The sequence below is a fragment of the Asparagus officinalis genome, chromosome 3 (assembly GCF_001876935.1).
Source record: "Asparagus officinalis chromosome 3, Aspof.V1, whole genome shotgun sequence".
Lineage (NCBI taxonomy): Eukaryota > Viridiplantae > Streptophyta > Magnoliopsida > Asparagales > Asparagaceae > Asparagus > Asparagus officinalis.
In genome coordinates, this window is record NC_033796.1 from 26,851,539 (window position 1) to 26,872,673 (window position 21,135).

At 36.0% G+C, this 21,135-nt stretch overlaps 1 protein-coding gene and 1 long non-coding RNA gene across 6 annotated transcripts; one reads left to right on the plus strand and one right to left on the minus strand.

Annotated features, from left to right (window-relative positions):
* On the minus strand, positions 8,304-18,050 carry LOC109833525. 5 transcript variants are annotated; one of them, XR_002245233.1, is made up of 5 exons: positions 17,802-18,050; positions 17,611-17,649; positions 17,408-17,511; positions 17,271-17,321; positions 8,304-8,909 (listed from the first exon to the last, which is right to left on the minus strand). It is a non-coding gene; the product is annotated as an uncharacterized LOC109833525 (long non-coding RNA). The 5 variants fall into 5 exon arrangements; XR_002245232.1 differs by lacking the exon at positions 17,271-17,321; XR_002245231.1 differs by having other exon boundaries at positions 17,271-17,511.
* LOC109834822 lies at positions 19,142-20,695 on the plus strand. Its single transcript, XM_020402837.1, has one exon. It carries the CDS (start codon positions 19,142-19,144, stop codon positions 20,693-20,695), a length of 1,554 nt encoding a protein of 517 aa, XP_020258426.1.

The window sequence follows — 21,135 nt, forward strand, 5'->3', positions numbered from 1 at the left end:
GGATCAACTTGTCTGATGATACCTCCATAACCAATGTTTGACGCATCAGTCTCAACAATTTTAAACCATTGTGTATTAGCTAGATGGCACAGGGTAGTCTTTTAACATTTAATTTAATTTTACGGACAGCAGTAGTGTGTTGATCTGATGGGATCAACTTGTCTGATGATACCTCCATAACCAATGTTTGACGCATCAGTCTCAACAATTTTAAACCATTGTGTATTAGCTAGATGGCACAGGGTAGTCTTTTAACATTTAATTTAATTTTACGGACAGCAGTAGTGTGTTGATCTGTCCAAGGAGAAGCATTCTTTCTCAATCTACTATATAAAATAGCAGTGTCGTGTGCTAGATTATGATAATAATCTGCTACATAATTTAATGCACCAATAAATCTTTATAACTTTTGGTGTCAGTAATTATGTCTGAAAATTTAGAAGCAAATTTAATGCTTCGTTCAATAGGGATTATAGTCCCTTTGTGATTATTATGACCCAAAAATCTAATTTGAGTTTGGAATAATTTTATTTTTGGGGCCGATATAGTTAGCCCATTTCGTCTTGCTAAATTACGAAATATTTCCAAATGTTTAACATGCTGATCAAATGTCTGAGAAAATATTAGAATATCATCTATGTATGACAAGATGAAATCAGTGTAAGGAATGAGTATTTCATTCATAATATTTTGAAATTCTAAATGGGTGTTTTTAAGCCGAAATAGTATTACATTACATTCAAAATGTCCGAATGGAACAACAAATGTAGTTTTATAACGATCTTTTTCTTCTATTTGTATCTGGTAATATCCTGACTTAAGATCAAATTTAGAAAAAATCTTTGCATTATTAATACGATTTAATACATCTCTTTTATTTGAAATAGGATATCTAATCCATTTTAAAACTGCATTTAAGAGTTTGTAATTTATAACAAGACGAGGGATTCATCTCTCTTGTTCAGCATGGTTATTAACATAGAAAGTTGTACAACTCCAAGGAGAATATGATTTCCTTCTTACAAAAAAGTTATTTTTTATTCATTTTATAACAAGACGATGGATTCATCTCTCTTGTTCAGCATGGTTATTAACATAGAAAGCTTTTTCTCAAGTAAAGAAGTTACTTTCTTCTTATAAAGATCAAGATATTCTTGATTCATTTGGCATGGCCTAGATTTGGTAGGAATGTCTTTTTCTTTGAAGTCGTCTTCATAAGTTAAAGAAACAATATGATGTTTTCTATCTCAAAAGGCATTAGGAATATTATTACATACTGTTTTATTAAAACGATCTTCTATTTGAGTTATTAACTCTTTTTTCTTTTTTATTTGTTCTTCTATTTGAACAAATGCTACTTCTTCTTTAAGAAAATTTATCGGTTTTTCTTTAAGAATAACATTTTTGACTTCGTTTAATAAACAAGTTTGAGGATCAGCTATAAACTCAAATAAGAGTTTCTTGCCATTATAATTGGCTTGGTGATGAGGACATCCAGGCACGTGCACGGGACTTTCGTCGTGTTTATCAGCGTAGGAGACGCCGTATTCCAGCCGCACATCAGATCGCAGGGATATGGTTTTGACAGTTTAGAAATTTCAGTTATTTTTCAGTTAGTAGTGATTTCAGATTAGAGTTGTTATTAGTTATTTAGTTGTTATTGGATAAGATTGAGAGAGATTAGATTGAGCTTTTAAATTCTGTAATAATCTCTATATAAACATGATTTGTAATCAGAGTTAGAATCAATGAAAATTATTGAGATTTAGTTGAAATTACATGTGGCTTGAACGTGTGAAACGTGGGTGTGAAACCCTAGATCTCTGTTCCTCTTCCTGCCCAAGCCGCCGCCGCCGCTCCTCCTTCCCCTCGAATAGCCGCCCAACTCCGCCACCCCTCTCCAATCGATCGTCTGCCCTCGTTTTCCTCTCAAGTTCGAAGCAGCCCCTGAAGCCCTAGTCGCCGCCATCATCCCCGTCGACGAGCACCTCCAGCGCCGCCTGCACCTCCATCCGAGTCTCGAAACCCTAATCGCCGCCCTCAGCCTTCGCCGGTCGACAACCACAGTCGAACTTCCTTAAGTGTGATCTAAAATTTGAGTCGTGATCCATTGGTGTATGGCTGACCCTGACGCTGAAGATAACGACCTCGTGCTTGATCCAGAGACTGGTATTGTTGATTTGTAGCTTTCCTCGTGGTTCGATTACAGGACGTCCGAGAGTGTTCCTGTACGTCGAACGCGTGACTCATCAGCTTGTAGACAGTGTGGAGAGCAGTTTGGGCATTAGTTCTTGGCACCGACGTTTTCATCCAAATACGCCGCTTCATCCCAATTACGTAGCTCTTGGAGGAGAACTCCTGCCACTCACATTTGGAGTTTTTACACCGCCTCCAGAGGATCCTCCCATCGAACCAGTCCAACCCGACGAAGGTTTAATTTTCTTACGCCCAAGTATTTTCGGAATTGCTATTGCGTGCATGTTATTCTCAATCTTAGTATCAATTGCGATTATGCTGTATCAGTTTGAATAGTGAGCGAGTGATTCTGTTGCTGAGTATTTCTGCTTATCTAAATATTACAAATTGAACTGTATTAAGAGAACAAATCATTACATTAATTATCAGAATAATTTTACAAAGGTTCAAACTTAGTACATTGTAACTTTTGCTAAAAAACCATCGTTCGCTTCATTTTATTCTTGAGCTTCCTGCCTAGGTTGATCGCTGATTTGGTGAAGCATTGTTGTCGCTGATCTTGCACCTGCATTCACATTGTTTCACATTATTTTTGGTATCAGAGCATGGTTCTAGGTTAGGAATTTTATTTTAATTTTCAGGTTAGGAAAATTGTTTTAGCTGAGTCTTTATAAATAAAAAAAATCATCTCATTAGCTATTAGTACACACATTTCATCTTTAGCTGTAGTGCATGCCCACTCGTACAGGTTTACACTATCGATTGGGAGAGTCAAGTGAGTCAACTAGTGAGTCCAGCATGTCAGGCAACACAGATCCCGAACTCCTTAAGCAAATAGCTGAGTTAGCACGACAAATAGGTAATTTAGCCCAGGAGAGCCAAGCTACCCGCGAGATCCTGAATGACAATAACGAGAGATTAGCGAGGCTAGAAGAAGCACGTGTTGCAATTCCTCCGCCGAACCATCAATCGCCCCACCACTACAAGGCCAAGGTTATGGACACTTCGCTCATCGACCTCCACATCAACCTGTACCTGATCCGGACGCGCAATACTTGAGGAGCATTAAGGTCAGTGCACCAACCTTTGACGGTAAGCTCGATCCACAAGCTTTCTTGGACTGGCTGAAGAACATGGATCGCTACTTTGATTGGTACGCCCTGACGGAACCCCGAAAGGTCAAATTCGCAGCTATGAAACTCACCGGACCCGTCTGCCAGTATTGGTCCAACCTCGAAACACTAAGGCATATTAGAGGTGAGTTATCAATTACAACTTGGCGAGAAATGGCAGATGAACTGAAACGAAAATACCTCCCGCCATCGTTTTATCATAGACTGTTAGACAAGTGGCATCGTCTCACTCAAGGAACCAAGTCTGCGAAAGAATATGTTGCGCAATTCGACGAATTGTTTACTCGATGCAGCATCATTGAGCAAGAGGCACCTATGAAGGTACTGTCAAAGTTTAGAGCTGGATTGAGAAATGACCTCCAAGCTGAACTCTTTGCTAGAGGAATAGACACCCTTGAGAAGGCTTACGCATTAGTTCAAGATTTAGATGAAGCCAAATCCCATAGGAATCAGGACTTTAGAACTTATTCCTCCCAGTCTTACCGTGCCACTACCTCTAGTCAGCCTCCGAGTCGATCTAACCCTAGTTCTTCCCAGCCTAAAGTCGACCCCAAAGGCAAAGGAGCCGAAGAGAGATTTCTCCAAGATCGGCCCTCACGTCAAGTGCTATAAATGCCAAGGGTATGGACACGTTGCTGCGAACTGTCCGACCCGTCACAAGGTTGCTATAATCGATGGACAATACGAATTTGAACCTGAGCTTGATAGCGACGAGTTTATCCATCAAGTTGACGATGATACCGATGATTTCGAGGATGAGACAGATGATACTGTCTTAGGTTGTCTTAGGCAAATCGAAACTCCTACTGTATCAGTCGTCAGATGCGCCACCTCTCAATCCAAGGCTATTGATGATTGGCGACGTACCTCCATTTTCCATACGTTCACAAAGATTGGTGATAAAAATTGTAAAGTGATCGTGGACAGTGGAAGCTGCATTAACGCGGTCTCCTCAGCAGTAATTGCTAAGATTGGTCTTAAAGTTGTACCCCATCCTAATCCATATAAAGTATCATGGATTAACGACACCGCACTCAATGTCCAAGAGAGATGTTTAGTCCCTCTCCAATTTTCCATTTATAAGGACAAAGTTTGGTGTGATGTTCTGAAAATGGATGTGGGTCAAGTTATTCTTGGAAGACCCTGGCTATTTGATAACGACGTTCATATCTTCGGGCGATCCAATATGCTATTATTCGAGCATGACGGGAAGAAGGTCAAGATCCTTCCGGTTCAACCGAAAGGTAATGACAAGAAGCCCGATCCAAACAAGTTTTCCCAAGGCGTTAATCTAATTGGAGCTAAAGAGATTGATCGTGAACTGTCCAATGGAGCTCCCATTTTCGCCCTCGCTGCTAGAGAAGCTCCTAAGGATATTGCTAATACAGCTCCCCCAGAAGTCGCTCCTGTGTTGGAAGAATTCTCTGACGTCTTCCCTGAGGACCTCCCGGACCAGTTACCCCCGATGCGTAATATTCAACACGCAATTGATTTAGTCCCGGGAGCAACCCTTCCCAATTTGCCTCACTATCGAATGAACCCTAATGAGCATGCAGAGTTAAAAAGGCAAGTTGATGAGCTGCTGAAGAAAGGCTTTGTGAAAGAAAGCATGAGCCCTTGTGCGGTTCCCGCATTATTAACACCCAAGAAGGATGGTACATGGCGTATGTGTGTGGATAGCCGTGCAATCAACAAGATCACGGTGAAATATCGTTTCCCCATTCCCCGGTTGGATGACATGCTTGACTTAATGTCTGGAGCCACCATCTTCTCTAAGATTGATCTTAAGAGTGGCTACCATCAGATTCGCATCCGCCCTGGTGACGAATGAAAGACCGCTTTCAAGACGAAAGACGGATTGTATGAGTGGATGGTCATGCCCTTTGGCTTGACTAACGCTCCGAGCACTTTTATGAGAGTGATGACTCAAGTACTCCGCCCCTTCACAGGAAAATTCTTGGTGGTGTACTTTGACGATATCCTTATTTACAGTAATTCTCGCGAGCAACACGTGGACCATCTGCGTCAAGTCTGTGCCGTGTTAAGAAAAGAACAACTTTATGCTAATCCTAAGAAATGTACTTTTCTTACACAGCAAGTCATTTTTCTAGGATTCGTGGTCTCGTCTGAAGGAGTATCCGCCGACCCTGAAAAGATTAGAGCTATTGAAGAATGGCCCGAACCCAAGAACATTAGAGACGTTCGGAGTTTTCACGGACTCGCTATTTTTTATCGTCGGTTTATCAAGGGCTTCAGTACCATCATGGCCCCTATTACCGATTGCTTGAAGAAAGGTGAGTTCGAGTGGTCAAAAGCTGCTACCAAGGCATTTGAAGAGATCAAGCAAAGGATGTTGCAGGCTCCTGTTATGCGCCTGCCCGATTTTTCTAAAGTCTTCGAAATTGCGTGTGATGCCTCTGGTATTGGAATAGGTGGAGTCCTATCTCAAGAAGGACATCCCGTTGCTTACTTTAGTGAGAAGCTGAATGATACGAGGCAACGTTATTCCACCTATGATAAAGAGTTCTATGCGGTGATGCAATCTCTTCGACACTGGCGTCACTATCTGCTGCCACAAGAATTCGTCATATATTCTGACCACGAAGCTCTTCGATATATTCACTCTCAAAAGAAGTTGAACGCCAGACATGGTCGTTGGGTTGAGTTCCTTCAGGATTATACCTACACGATCAAACATAAAGCGGGAGTAGAAAATAAGGCCGCCGACGCACTCAGCCGCCGCATGCACCTCCTCTCCATTTTGAGTGCGGAAGTCACCGGCTTTGAGAAAGTTAAAGACCAATATGAATCGTGCCCTGATTTTAGCGAAGTTTATACTTTGCTGAATGATGGAGTGACCCGTGAGATTGATGGCTTTCTCCTGAAGGATGGATATCTGTTCCATTTTCGCAAGTTGTGTATTCCTAGCACCTCGCTGAGAGAATTCTTAATTTGGGAACTACACGCTGGAGGCCTTGCAGGACATTTTGGGAATAACAAGACTGTCGAAGCAGTTGAATGTCGTTTCTATTGGCCAAGTATTAAACGTGACGTTATTAGGCTAGTGGGTCGATGTCACACCTGTCAATTAGCTAAGCAACGTAAGCAGAACACTGGCCTGTACACCCCTCTTCCTGTCCCAAATTGTCCCTGGCAAGATATCAGCATGGACTTCGTGTTAGGACTCCCAAAGACAATTAGAAAACACGATTCTATTCTTGTTGTTGTGGACCGATTCTCCAAAATGGCCCACTTCATACCGTGCTCCAAAACTTCTGATGCTTCTCATGTAGCCAAGTTATACTTTAATGAAGTTGTTAAACTGCACGGGCTTCCGAAAACAATTGTATCCGATAGGGATGTTAAATTTACTAGTTATTTTTGGAAAACCCTTTGGCACAAAATGGGAACTAAGCTTCAATTCTCGACGACGTTTCATCCCCAAACCGATGGTCAGACTGAAGTAGTCAACAGGAGCTTAGGAAACCTATTGAGATCGCTAGTAGGCGAAAATCTTAGGGATTGGGATCAACATCTACCTACTGCTGAATTTGCTTATAATAACTCTGTTAATAGGTCTACAGGTGTCAGTCCAGCTGAAGTAGTGTATGGTTACAAACCTAGACAACCTATAGATCTTGTCCCCGTGTCTGCACATCACAGAGTATCTAGGTCAGCATCTGCATTTGCATCTCGCATTCATGACTTGCATAAAGACATCAGTATAAAGATCAATGACAGCAATACTAACTATAAAATGCGAGCAAATCTAAGAAGGAGGTTTAAAGAATTTAGTGTAGGCGATGGCGATTATGTGATGGTCCGGATACGTCCGGAACGGTTTCCTCCAGGAACTGTTAAAAAGTTACATGCACGAAGTGCAGGACCTTTTAAAATTCTCAAGAAAATTAATGATAATGCTTATGTTCTCGACCTTCCTGAAGGTTTTAATATTGGTTCGACTTTTAATATTGAAGATTTAGTAGAGTACAAAGGCCCACATTTTAACCCTGACAACCCACTGGTTGATGAGCCTACCCCTGAGCCTATTTCTGAGAGCTCCCCTTTACCTCCACTTCCCCAGATATCACCTACATATACAGCACATGACATTGATGCTATTATTGATGATAACATTGTTTCTACTAGCAATGGTGGTATCCGCAGGTATTTGGTTCGTTGGAAAAATAGACCTGAGTCTGATGATACTTGGCTCGATCGAGGTGATTTACAGAGGCTGGATCCAGATCTTCTTGAGCAGTATGATAGCCGCCTTGATTTACACTCGACAGGGTCGAGTTCTCTCCCACCTGGGGAGAATGATGAGGACATCCAGGCACGTGCACGGGACTTTCGTCGTGTTTATCAGCGTAGGAGACGCCGTATTCTAGCCGCACATCAGATCGCAGGGATATGGTTTTGACAGTTTAGAAATTTTAGTTATTTTTCAGTTAGTAGTGATTTCAGATTAGAGTTGTTATTAGTTATTTAGTTGTTATTGGATAAGATTGAGAGAGATTAGATTGAGCTTTTAAATTCTGTAATAATCTCTATATAAACATGATTTGTAATCAGAGTTAGTTGAAATTACCTGTGGCTTGAACGTGTGAAACGTGGGTGTGAAACCCTAGATCTCTGTTCCTCTTCCTGCCCAAGCCGCCGCCGCCGCTCCTCCTTCCCCTCGAATAGCCGCCCAACTCCGCCGCCCCTCCCCAATCGATCGTCTGCCCTCGTTTTCCTCTCAAGTTCGAAGCAGCCCCTGAAGCCCTAGTCGCTGCCATCATCCCCGTCGACGAGCACCTCTATCGTCGCCCTCAGCCTTCGCCGCTCGACAACCACAGTCGAACTTCCCCTCCTCCTTCACTTCTGACAGCGCCGCCGCTACCGCGTCCCAGACCCGCCCGTCGTCGCCCTACCCGACGAAGATCGCTGCCGTTGCTGACCCTGACGCTGAAGACAACGACTTTGTGCTTGATCCAGAGACTGGTATTGTTGATTTGCAGCTTTCCTCGTGGTTCGATTACCGGACGTCCGAGAGTGTTCCTGAATACGTCGAACGCGTGACTCATCAGCTTGTAGACAGTGTGGAGAGCAGTTTGGGCATTAGTTCTTGGCACCGACGTTTTCATCCAGATACGCCGCTTCATCCCAATTACGTAGCTCTTGGAGGAGAACTCCCGCCACTCACATTTGGAGTTTTTACACCGCCTCCAGAGGATCCTCCCATCGAACCAGTCCAACCCGACGAAGGTTTAATTTTCTTACGCCCAAGTATTTTCGGAATTGCTATTGCGTGCATGTTATTCTCAATCTTAGTATCAATTGCGATTATGTTGTATCAGTTTGAATAGTGAGCGAGTGATTCTGTTGCTGAGTATTTCTGCTTATCTAAATATTACAAATTGAACTGTATTAAGAGAACAAATCATTACATTAATTATCAGAATAATTTTACAAAGGTTCAAACTTAGTACATTGTAACTTTTGCTAAAAAACCATCGTTCGCTTCATTTTATTCTTGAGCTTCCTGCCTAGGTTGATCGTTGATTTGGTGAAGCATTGTTGTCGCTGATCTTGCACCTGCATTCACATTGTTTCACATCACTTGGATTCCTTGTGAATCAATTTTCTGCATAGGTATTATATTGTGCAAAAATGGTGTACCCAGAATGATGTGTTGTGATAAATTTTTTACCAGTACACAAGGAATTGGGATACATGTGTCTTGTACACAAATATGTGCAGAAGGTAATTTAAAATTAACTTCAAGTTTGTCACTATTTGCACTACTCAAAGTCTGTGTAGTGGTTTCAAAGAATTTTAAAGGCACGATACCTTCACGAATGCAGTTAAGATCTGTACCGTTGTCAACCAAAGCTATAAGGTCTGATATAAACACTTATTTTGTTATAACTACGGTACATTGATGTACCATTTCTGAGATGTTATTTGTTGTAATATATTCAGAAATTCATCTTTTTGGGACGATTCTGGAACATCATAATCTCTATTAGAGAACTCGGTGAATTATTCTAAGAAGAGACTATTGAATCCTATTTTTCTCTAAAGTCTTCTTCTTTACTAAGTTTTGAGAGAATGTATTGATTCTCTTTCTTTAGAAGTTTTACTTCTTTTAACGTCTGAATCTCTTTGTTGAGATCAGAGAGAGATAATACTTTAGAAGTATTATTTTGCCTCCTTTTCATGACTTCTGACATTCTATAGACATGTCAATATTAGGCTTTTCTTTAATCTCTTTATTTTTATCTATGCAGAGATCGAGAAGTCCTATTTTTAATTCTGAAGACATTTCTTCAGAAAGTATCTTTGAGATTAATTCTTTATTTGAATCAATAACATTCAGAGATAGTTCATTCATTTCGACTATGACTTTCCAATAGTCTGGTCTATCCTTAATCTATCCTTAATCTGACAGTTATTAACTGTACAGTGACAATGCATTTTATCTTCAGAAGAAGATGAGGAAGAGAATGAATAGTATTCATCATCTGTCTCAGTATCACTGTTGATCATTATTTTATACAAAGTTTTTTTAAGACATTCATCTTCAATTTCATTGATTTTTTTTCTTTGTATAACACTTGCTGGCATAATGACCGGTCTTTTTGCATTTGTAACATTTAATGTTACTGATATCTTTCTTAGAATTTTTAGGAAGAAAATCTATATCTTTTCTTTTAAAGAAATTTTCTTTTTCTTTTTGAAAGAATGTTTCTTTCTGTCATCAGGTTCTCTCCTAACTTGCTGTCCTTTATCAGTCTTATAGGGCTGATCAAAGGCAAACTGCTGACAGAATTCACCTAATTCCTTCTTTTTTGTAAGTCTATGAGATTTAAGCTGATTTTTAAGCTTTATATCATTACATAAAACTAAGCCTTATTTAATACAAGCATTGATAAGAGTTCCATAGGAAAATGAGTCATAAGGAATGAATCCACCATGATTTCCTTTTGAGTTGATTTCAAACTCTTTCAGCAAATTAATTTGGTAGTCCATCAATGAATTTAGACTTCCAATGGATGCTATTAGCATCGTAGAGATTCGTTACTCTACTTAAGAACGTGTCTTTATACCATCTAAAATGGGTCAAAAAGGGCATATGAGGTTTTGTAATAAAGTTCTAATCCTTTCACCTTAGTTTATAAACGCACATGTGAAGTGATTTGTTATAGCTAGTATCAATGTATACACCGCATCTTCACTTTGTTGTCCATTTTCTTGTTAAAACTCCTATGAACTTAAGTTGATAGAAATACTTGTCCACCAAGTACTGCTCCTATAAACCTAAGTTGATGGAAATACTTGTCCACCAAGTTTTTTATCCATTGCTTTGAGATTTGTCCAAGTCATTAAGGATTTCTTTGATATGTGTGCATTGATTTGCATTACATGCTAGCACAAATCTCAAAGCAAATCTAATAGATAAAAAAGTTGGTGGACAAATGCTTCTAGCAACTTAAGTTTATAAGAGTTTTACTCTCTCTCTCTCTCTCTCTCTCTATATATATATATATATATATATATATCCAATTGTAACGTCAGGCGCCCACGACTATACGCACACTCAAAAGGTGAAGATATCAAGCAGTATAAGTACATAAAAATTGAGGGAGGAGTGAGCCAAGGGGGGGAGGTAGATCAAAAAATTAGGATAAGAGGTGAGGGAAAGGACGGCGACAGAGAAGAGGTTGGTGAAGAGGCGATGAGCAATATCAGAGAGTGATTACAAGTAAAAAGATGTGGTGGTCGAGGATGGAGGAGAAACAAAAAGAAGGTAAAAAGTAATAAGAAATGAAGAAATATAATGAAAAACAATAAATGTAACAAGTAGTGAACAAAGGTATAAATAATAACAAAAATTACTAAAAAAATGTAAATGTACAATAATCAAGGAAACGTTACAAGAAAAATTACTAAAAAAAGTAAATGTACAATAATTAAGGAAACGTTACAAGAATTGAACAAAGGTGATGAAAATTAAATATAAGTGTCAATGAACAAGGAAATGGAACAAGAACTCAACAAGCATAATAAAAAACATATAAATGTATTAATAAATAAAGGCAACAAGAATTCAACAAAAGTAACAAAAATAAATAAAGCTATCAATAATTGTAGAAAGCTAACAAGAATTGAATAAGGGTAACAAAAATCATGAAAATGTATCATTAAATAAAGATAAAGAAAAAATAAACGTATCGATAAAAAAAAAGAAAAGGTAATGGCAATTGAATAACAATAAGAAAAGTCATGAAAATGTATCATTTAAAAAGGTAACAGAAAACATAAAGGAATCAATAAACACACAAAAGATAACAATAATTGAATAGAGGTAGCAAAAATAAAGGATATTTATTTATAAATAAAGGTAGCAAAAAAAATATAAGTATCAATACACAAATAAAGGTAATAAGAATAGCACATACGTAACGAAAATTAAATAAAGGACAAATTTTCAATTTCAAAAACCGTATTTGAGATTAATTTTCAAAAATCGATCTATTTGAGATTTATTTAGTATTTTCGACCCAGGTCAAAAATGCTAAATAAGTTACGAAAACTTCACAGGATTTAGAATCTCTTGAAGTTTAGTGCTTAATTAATCATCGCTAAACAAAAAAATACGAAAGCTTCACGAGATTTTTGCTTAGCGCTGATTAATTAAGCATTAAATTCCACGGGATTCTAAATCCCGTGAAGTTTTCAAAACTTATTTAGCATTTTGACCTAGTTTCAGCCAGCTAGCTAAACTAGGTCTAAAATGCTGAATAAAAGATAAATAGGCTGGTTTCTAAAAATAAAGTTCCAAATGGGTTGGTTTTAAAATGTGTCCTTAAATAAATTTATCAATGAATTAAGAAAGGTAACAAGAACTGAATAAAGGTAACAAAAAGCACGATAATGTACATTAAACAAAGGTAACAAAAAAAATAAAGGTATCAATAAACAAAAATGGTGACAATAAGGTAATAAAAATCACAGAAATGAATAATTAAACAAAGGCAGCGAAGAAATAAAGGTATCAATAAACAAATAAAGATAACAAGAATTGCATGAAAGTAACAAAAAAATTAAGTTTATCAATAAATTAGGAAAGGTAACAAGAATTGAATAAAGGTAACAAGATTTACGAGAATGTTTCATTAAACAAAGATAAAAAAAATAAAGTTATCAAGAAATAAATAAAAGGTAACAATAGCTACTAACAAAATTCACAGAAATGTATTATTAGGCAATGGTAGTGAAAAAGTAATGTATCAATAAACAAAGAAAATCCAGCAATAATTAAATAAATGTAAAAAACTCACGAAAAAGTCCAATTAAACAAAGGTGGCAAAAAAAATAAAGGTACTAATAAATGAAGAAAAGATAACAATGACTAAATAAAGAAAAAATTTAAGAAAATGTACTATTGTAACAATGACTAAATAAAGAAAAAATTTAAGAAAATGTACTATTAAACAAAGGTAGAGAAAACTTAAAGGTATCCATAATCAAATAAAGGTAACAAGAATTGCAAAGTACCCAAAAATAAATGTATCAATAATTAAGAAAGGTAACAAGGTAGAGAAAACTTAAAGGTATCCATAATCAAATAAAGGTAACAAGAATTGCAAAGTACCCAAAAATAAATGTATCAATAATTAAGAAAGGTAACAAGGACTGAATAAAGGTGACATAAATCATGAGAATGTATCATTAAACAAAGGTAGCGAAAAAATAAAGGTATCAGTAAACAAAAAAAATGAATAAAGGTAACAATTATCACAAGAATGTTTCATTAAACAAAGATAGCAAAAGAATAAAGGTGTCAATAAATAAATAAATAAGAGATAACAATAATTGAATTAAAGTAACAAAAATCACAAAAATACATTACTAAATAAAGGTAGTGAAAAATAAATGTACCAATAAACAAAGAAAAAGATAACAATAAGTAAGGTAACAAAAATCACATAAATGTTTTATTAAACAAAGATAAAAAATAAATGCATCAATAAACAAAGAAAAAGTAACAGTAATTGAATAAACATAACAAAAATTTTAAAAATGGTATTAAACAAGGGTAGCGAGAAAAATAAAGGTAGCAATAAACAATTAAAAGTAACAAGAATTGCACAAAAATATCAAAAAAATACATGTATCAACAAATTAAGAAAGGTAACAACAATTGAACAAAGGTAACAAAAATAACAATAATGTATCATTGAACAAAGTTAGCGAAAAAAAGTATCAATAAACAAAAAAAGGCAACAATAATTGAACAAAGGTAACAAAAATCATTAAAATGTATTACTACACAAAGGTAGCAAAAAGTAAAGGCATCAATAAAGAAATAAAGGTAACAATAATTGCAATAAATGCATCAATAAACAAAGAAAAAGTAACAATAATTGAATAAACATAACAAAAATTAAAAAAATGTTATTAAACAAGGGTAGCGAGAAAAATAAAGGTAGCAATAAACAATTAAAAGTAACAAGAATTGCACAAAAATATCGAAAAATACATGTATCAACAAATTAAGAAAGGTAACAACAATTGAACAAAGGTAACAAAAATAACAAGAATGTATCATTGAACAAAGTTAGCGAAAAAAAAGTATCAATAAACAAAAAAAGGCAACAATAATTGAACAAAGGTAACAAAAATCATTAAAATGTATTACTACACAAAAGGTAGCAAAAAGTAAAGGCATCAATAAAGAAATAAAGGTAACAATAATTGCACAAAAGTAACAAAAAACAAATAAGAGTATCAATAAATTAATAAAGGTAACAAGAATTGAAAAAATGTAACAACAATTATGAGAATGTATCATCAAGCAAAGCTAGCGAAAAATAAAGATGTCAACTAATAAATAAAAGATAACAATAATTGAATAAAGGTAACATAATTAATGGAAATGTATTATTAAACAAAGGTGTCAAAAAATAAAGATATCAATAAACTAAGAAAAGATAACAATAACTGAATAAAGGTAACAAAAATCACAAAAATGTCGTATTAAACAAAGTTGGCGAAAAAATAAATGTATCAATAAACAAAGAAAAGGTAACAATAACTGAATAAAGGTAAAAAATATCAAGAAACTGTATTATTAAGCAAAAGTAGAAAAAAAAATAAAGGTAACAAAAATTGCATAAGAGTATCGAAAAACAATTAAATGTATCACTAAAGTAAAAAAGATAACAAGAATTAAATAAAGGTAAAAAAATACACGATGTATTATTAAATAAAGGTAGCAAAAAAATAAAGGCATTAATAAATAAAAAAGGGAAACAATAATCAAATACTAATAACAAAAATCAAGGAAATGTATTACTAAATAAAGGTAGCAATAAATAATAAACATAACAAGAATTGCACAAAAGTAATGAGAATAAATAATGTATCAATAAATTAAGAAAGATAGAAAGAACTAGGTAAAGGTAACGAAATTTACGTGAATGTATCATTAAACAAAGGTAGCGAAAAAAAATAAAAGCATCACTAAATAAATAAAAGATAACAATAATTGAATAAAGGTAAAAAAATCACGGAAGTATGTTATTTAAAAAAGGTAGGAAAAAAATAAAGTATCAATAAAAAAAGGTGATACTAATTGAATAAGGGTAACAAAAATCACAGACATGTCATATAAAACAAAGTAGTAGAAAAATAAAGGTATCAATAACCAAAGAAAAAGTAACAATAATTGAATAACAGTAACAAAAATAACAAATATGTATTATTAAACAAAGATAGTGAAAAGAAATAAAGGTATCAACTATCAATAAACAATAAAGGTAACAAGAATTGCACACAAGTATTGAAAGACAAATAAATGTATCAATAAATTAAGAAAGGTAGAAAAAATGGAATAGAGATAACAAAATTTTGAATATGTATCATCAAAGAAAGTTAGCGAAAAAATATAGGCATCAATAAATGAGGAAAAAATAACAATAATTGAGTAAAAATAAAAAATTCACAAAAATGCATCATTAATAATTAAAAGATCATATGGTTATCATACTAAAGGTAAGCAAAAGTTGGTCAGTCGCATTGATAAGCCATGTAGAAAATGAAGAAAGATAATAAAAACCAAAGAAAGTTGACAGCAACTAAAATTAACAAAACTATTTTCCCCTTTCTCCTTCCTCAACTACCACCACTCACGACAAACTTCACACACGCGCACTAGCACATCCAGGCTTATGTGAACTAGCATACACAGACTTATGTGAGTGCAGACGCACGACACTATTTAACAATCGAGCCTCAATCTTATCCCGTTAAGAGGTACAACATAATGAACACATATTTCTTGTAGCATAAACTAACACCTTAAACCTGATTCCTCATGAAAAAACACCTTAAACCTGCAGGACATATTTATTAATTGAAATCACCAAAAGCATTAAAATTTTCACAAATTGTTACGTTTCATCTTCAGTTTAGTTGTTTTTCCAGATAAAAGTACATTTTAATAGCTTACAGTAGCTGGAAATTGTTATCTTTTTCACTAAGATCAAGATGTTTGAGTAATCTATGATACCAGAGCATGCAGGGAAGCAATAATCGATTATTTAAGTGAAAAAAATTAATCTTTTTTGCCTATTCTGACTCTCTGATGATATCAGTTACTTTTTTTTACCTTAATATTTTCTCCTATTTATCCTTTCCAATCCACTATCCTTCAAATATATCTTTGCATCATTCTCAATCTCTACCTAAGTTTTGGTCCATTCATTGGCTCATCAGCTTTTATTCCACTTAACTTTTGCAGTTAAAACACAGCTTATAGCAAGAGCAGTTGGAAAAAAAAGTGTAGAAGTTATCTCCTTCTCATCTGTTTTTCATAACGCACCATCAACTTATCAGAGATATCTAAATAAGAAAATACAACTAACGAAATCTCTTTCGAACTCAAAGCCTCCAGTATGATAACTCTACGATAAGTCATAAGACCAAAAAAATTATAATAAGTATGAAGAGAATATACAAATGAAAAAAACACTAAAAGACTAGAAGCAAAATGACATCAATGAAGTTAGGTAATTCAGAAATGTTCATTTACAATTTACACGTCAAACTGCTGCCGTTTAATGGGCGCAAGTGAGCAAACAAAGTAGGACACTTTACACAAATGGTATGCATTTAATTATCAGATAATAATAACCAAAATTGCTTAAATTTTTTGCGTGAAACACTTTCCGAGTGCAACAAATGTTCTTAAAATTCTAAGAAATCCCTTTGCGCACAATAGCAGCAATGTTTCTAACGAAATAAAAGTTAAACAAGTACTAACCACCCAATACAAAGAATAACAATGAACAGAAAACCAATTAAGTGAACTGGAGCTGCATGCAGTATATGAAGCTAAATAATGAAAAAATTTCCAACAAACTAGCCTCTAAAGTTTCACAAGATCAGGATGATTTTGCAGCAGTTAAGTACTAATCTGATCAATTCTAAAAAAATGAAATCAACGATCATGATACTTCATGTAAGTTATGACTTCACCAATCATCTCGATAAGTGTAGCACAATTCAACTAATTGTAAGTAAATCCTATAACCATTTTACTGAGTACTGAAGATCAGACTTAGAATCTGAATACTAGCTCACTTGGTACAGTTTAACTAATTGTAATCAATTTCTAGACCACTGCACTGAAGGATTACATCTTGAACTGCAGGCAAACTCAAAAACACAGTCAAACAAAAAAATAAGATAAAAAATCTGCAAGAAGGTTAGGATAAACACTAGATAATTGATGCTAAACATTTCAATAATGCAACCAAATCCTCATTTGAAATCTTATCAATCAGAAGAACAAGAAGCTAAAAGATCATCTAATTGAAAGTAAAATACAGAACATCAACAAAAACACTGACAGATGAGAGAGATAACGAGAGGAGAGTTAAATCAAACCTTGTACATTATTCTCAATCTCAAATCCAAGGTTCTAAACTAAACGATCATCTAATTAAAGAAAAATACAGAACATCAGTGAATGAAATCAGACTATGGAAGAGAGAGAGAGAGAGAGAGAGAGAGTTAGATCAAACCATTGCGATCATCGATAAGCTTCGTAGTTAGATCAGGCCATTAAGATCGTTGATGAACTTCTTGGTCTTGTACGGCATTCTTGAGCTCAAATCCAACGTCGGAACTAAACGATCGTCAAATCAAAAGAAAATATAGAACATTAATGAAATTTTTGCCAATCAAATAATGAGAAAAGAGTTAAATCAAGCCAATGTCCACGTACGTTTTCACAAACTCGAATCCAGTTCTCAAAACTAATGATCTAGTTGAGGCAAAAATACAACAATAATCAGAGAGAAAGTTAAAATAGAAACGTCCGATCGTTGATCCAGGTCTCAAAACGAAACGATCGTCGATGAAAGAAAACTACAAAAAATTTATGAAAAAATCGACTGTAAGATAGCGAGATCAAACCATTGCGATCGTTGATGAGCTTCTTGGCTTCGTCGGCGTTCTCGAGACCGAATCCAAGGCTCGAACTCCATTGATGCTCTTCAACTCCAAGAAAATATAAAAAAATTGAGCAGACAAACCCTAGGTTTCAAAAGAGGAAGAAAACGAGCGGAAATTTTTAGAGGAGGAGCTCTATTGATCCTCAACTCCCTCTATTTATACTGTCCCTCTCTGTCGAGCCCTCGGCTTCTTCAACAAACTGCCCCAAAACAGCCGTAGCCCTGGCTTGACTGAGTAAATTAACTTATTTACAAAACCGCCCTTCTATTTATAAAATAAATGCAATTTTGGACAAATTTTCAAAACCACTCCTTTTAGGATTTTATTTGTAAAAACCGACCCATTTTTAAAATAATTATAAAAACCGACCTGTTTTCAGCCCAGCACTGAAAACAGGTCGGTTTTTGTAAAAAAATTTCGAAACATCACGGGAGTTCAACTCCCGTGAAGTTTATTGAGAAATTAAACTTCACGGGAGTTGAACTCCCGTGAAGTTTAGTTTCCGCTTAAAACTCCACGGGAGTTCAACTCCCGTGGAGTTACAGTCAAAAATTCCCAGAGAGTCGATCTCTGGGAATTTTGGACTGCAACTTCACGGGAGTTGAACTCCCGTGAAGAATTAGTGTGTAATTTATCAATAATTTTGTGAAATTAGAGGGGAAATTATCAATTAATGCGAAAAATAGTGTTGATTGTGATTATATGTAAAAATCTAGATTTTAGAATTTAATTATGAATTATTTACGAATTTTGTGAAGAAATGTGAAAATTAGAGGGGAAATTATCAATAAATGTGAAAATTAGTGTGGAAATTATCAATAAATGTGAAAATTAGAGAGAAAAGTATCAAAGGGGAAATTATCAATAATTTTGTGAAATTTGTGAAGAATTAGTGTGGAAATTATCAATAATTTTGTGAAATTAGAGGGGAAATTATCAATAATTTCGAAAATTATTGTATTTAGATTTTAGAATTTAATTGTGAATTATTTACGAATTTTGCGAAGATGTAATATTGATATTGAATTTTTCACTCTTCAGAGGTAATGATGAACGGTCGAATTGTAATTCTCTGTTCTTATGATGGGAAGATTAATTACCTCGAAAATAATATGCCCGTTTATGAAGGAGGCACGACGAGGCCGTTGTTCATAACAAAATCGTGTACTTTCGATGAGTTGGTTAATGAATTACACAAACTTACATTAACTAACCCATGTGAGTATCACCTTAGTTTGGTTTGCAATTATCCTGTTGTGGGGAACAGAACAAGTGGCATTCAAATATCAAGTGACTACGATATGGGTCTCATTCATGTCTTACACGACGAGAAGCGTTCGGTCGAATTGTTCATTGAAAAACATCAGAGAGATTTGGGCAAATCGTTGAACTACGAAGGAATGTATTCACGCATGTTGGCGGATCCTAAAGTTGATTCTGTAGGCTTTTTATCTCCTCAACAAGATGAATGTTGGACACAATCACAATACATGAGCGGTCCTTCGTTCGTGGGCACTTCGCATGCTTTCGATACTAACACGGGAATTCAAGAAGATAATGCAAGTGTTGAATCCGAGAATGATGATGAAGAGGAGGGATTACAAATTAGTAGCATGACCTTGATAGATCGTGATGGCGGGGAAAACCAACACATCGACGGGGCTTATGTTAATAATGAGTATGTCTGCTTAGAGGATTCGCCGCCCGATGAACTTCAAGGAGATGAATGGATTGATAACTCCGCGATGGAAAGTGTTCCTATTGGCACTAATAGCGGTGTTGATACACAGGCTGAGGACTTCTCATTCAAAAAGGGAGATCTTTACGAGAGTAAGGAGAAATTGATCCATGCTATTCGCACGTATTCCATTGCAAAAAATGTGAAGTTCAGGCCAACGAAAAATAATACTACAAGCTACAATGTGGTTTGTTTCTATCGCAAAGATGACAATGTCGAAGATAATAGTGGACACCACGACGGCAATGCGAGGTGTCCGTGGAAGCTTAATTCACGCTCGGGTGCAAGAGTAGGTGGGCAATTCAAAATCACGGCATACAATGGACTCCATACTTGTAGCAATCCTCGACTTGAGATGAATAACAAGAATGCGTCCTCTTCTTTTATATATCGATTGATTTTACCGCATCTGAGGGAGGATCTTGATCTAAGGCCGAAATATATTCGTCTTTTAGTGCATAAAGCCACCAACTTGGATGTATCATATCACAAGTGTTGGAATGCTAGGAGGAAGGCAATGATAAAAATATTCGGGGATTGGGATAATTCGTATGAGATCTTACCTCATTATCTTGAAGCACTCAAAAGAGAAAATCCGGGGACTGTCTACGAAGTATCTTCGGACCCCGTTGATGGCGGAGAACGGCGGTTCACCGGTGTATTTTGGGCATTTGGGCCCTGTATTGAGGGGTTTCGATATTGCCGTCCTCTTCTTAGCATTGATGGAACTCACTTATATGGTAAATACAAAGGCGTTTTGCTTGTTGCAACCGGAGTTGACGCGGATGGCGGGTTGTTTCCTTTAGCATTCGCAGTGGTTGATGTTGAAAATACAGAGAATTGGGCTTGGTTTTTTGCATGCATTAGATATCATATCCCTAGTGTGGGGACGCGGTCGATTACATTCATATCCGATAGGATGAAAGGAATTCCAAGAGCACTCCAACGACATTTCCCGCCACCACATGCACATCGCTATTGCTTGCGACATATTAGAGATAACTTCAAAAAGAAGTATGGAAACGCTCAGGTTCAAGACTTACTTTGGCAAGCTGGTTGTGCAACAGAAAAATATGTTTATGAACAAATACGAGAGAGGATCAAGTTCATTTCATGAGCTGCACATGATTGGATCGAAACTAGTTTGGGTCCAAACAATGTTGATAAGTGGGCTTTATGTGAGGATGACGGCAAACGGTTCTGTATGATGACTATGAACGCGTCTGAGAGCTTCAATGGCGTGCTCAGGGGAGCACGCGGCATGCCAATACAGGCACTAGTTGCTAAAACTTTTTACAGGCTTAATAAATTCTTTCTTCGACGTCGAGAACTTGGTGAAAATATCCGCTCAGAGCTAACACTGAAGGTTGATGAAATGCTAGCGGCTCGGATTGTACAAGCTCGGTCCTTTCAGGTTGTACGATACAGTTTTAATGAATGGGAGGTGCTCGAGGGAATAACCCATAGAGAAAATCGCTCTTACAAAGTCAATATGTTGGTGGATCACACTTGTACGTGCACTTGCAATGTACCGCAACTACAATGAATTCCTTATTC

Bases quoted from the DNA above. Each gene is read 5' to 3' on its own strand.
- LOC109834822 (XM_020402837.1), top strand. From the start codon at position 19,142: ATGGGTCTCATTCATGTCTTACACGACGAGAAGCGTTCGGTCGAATTG.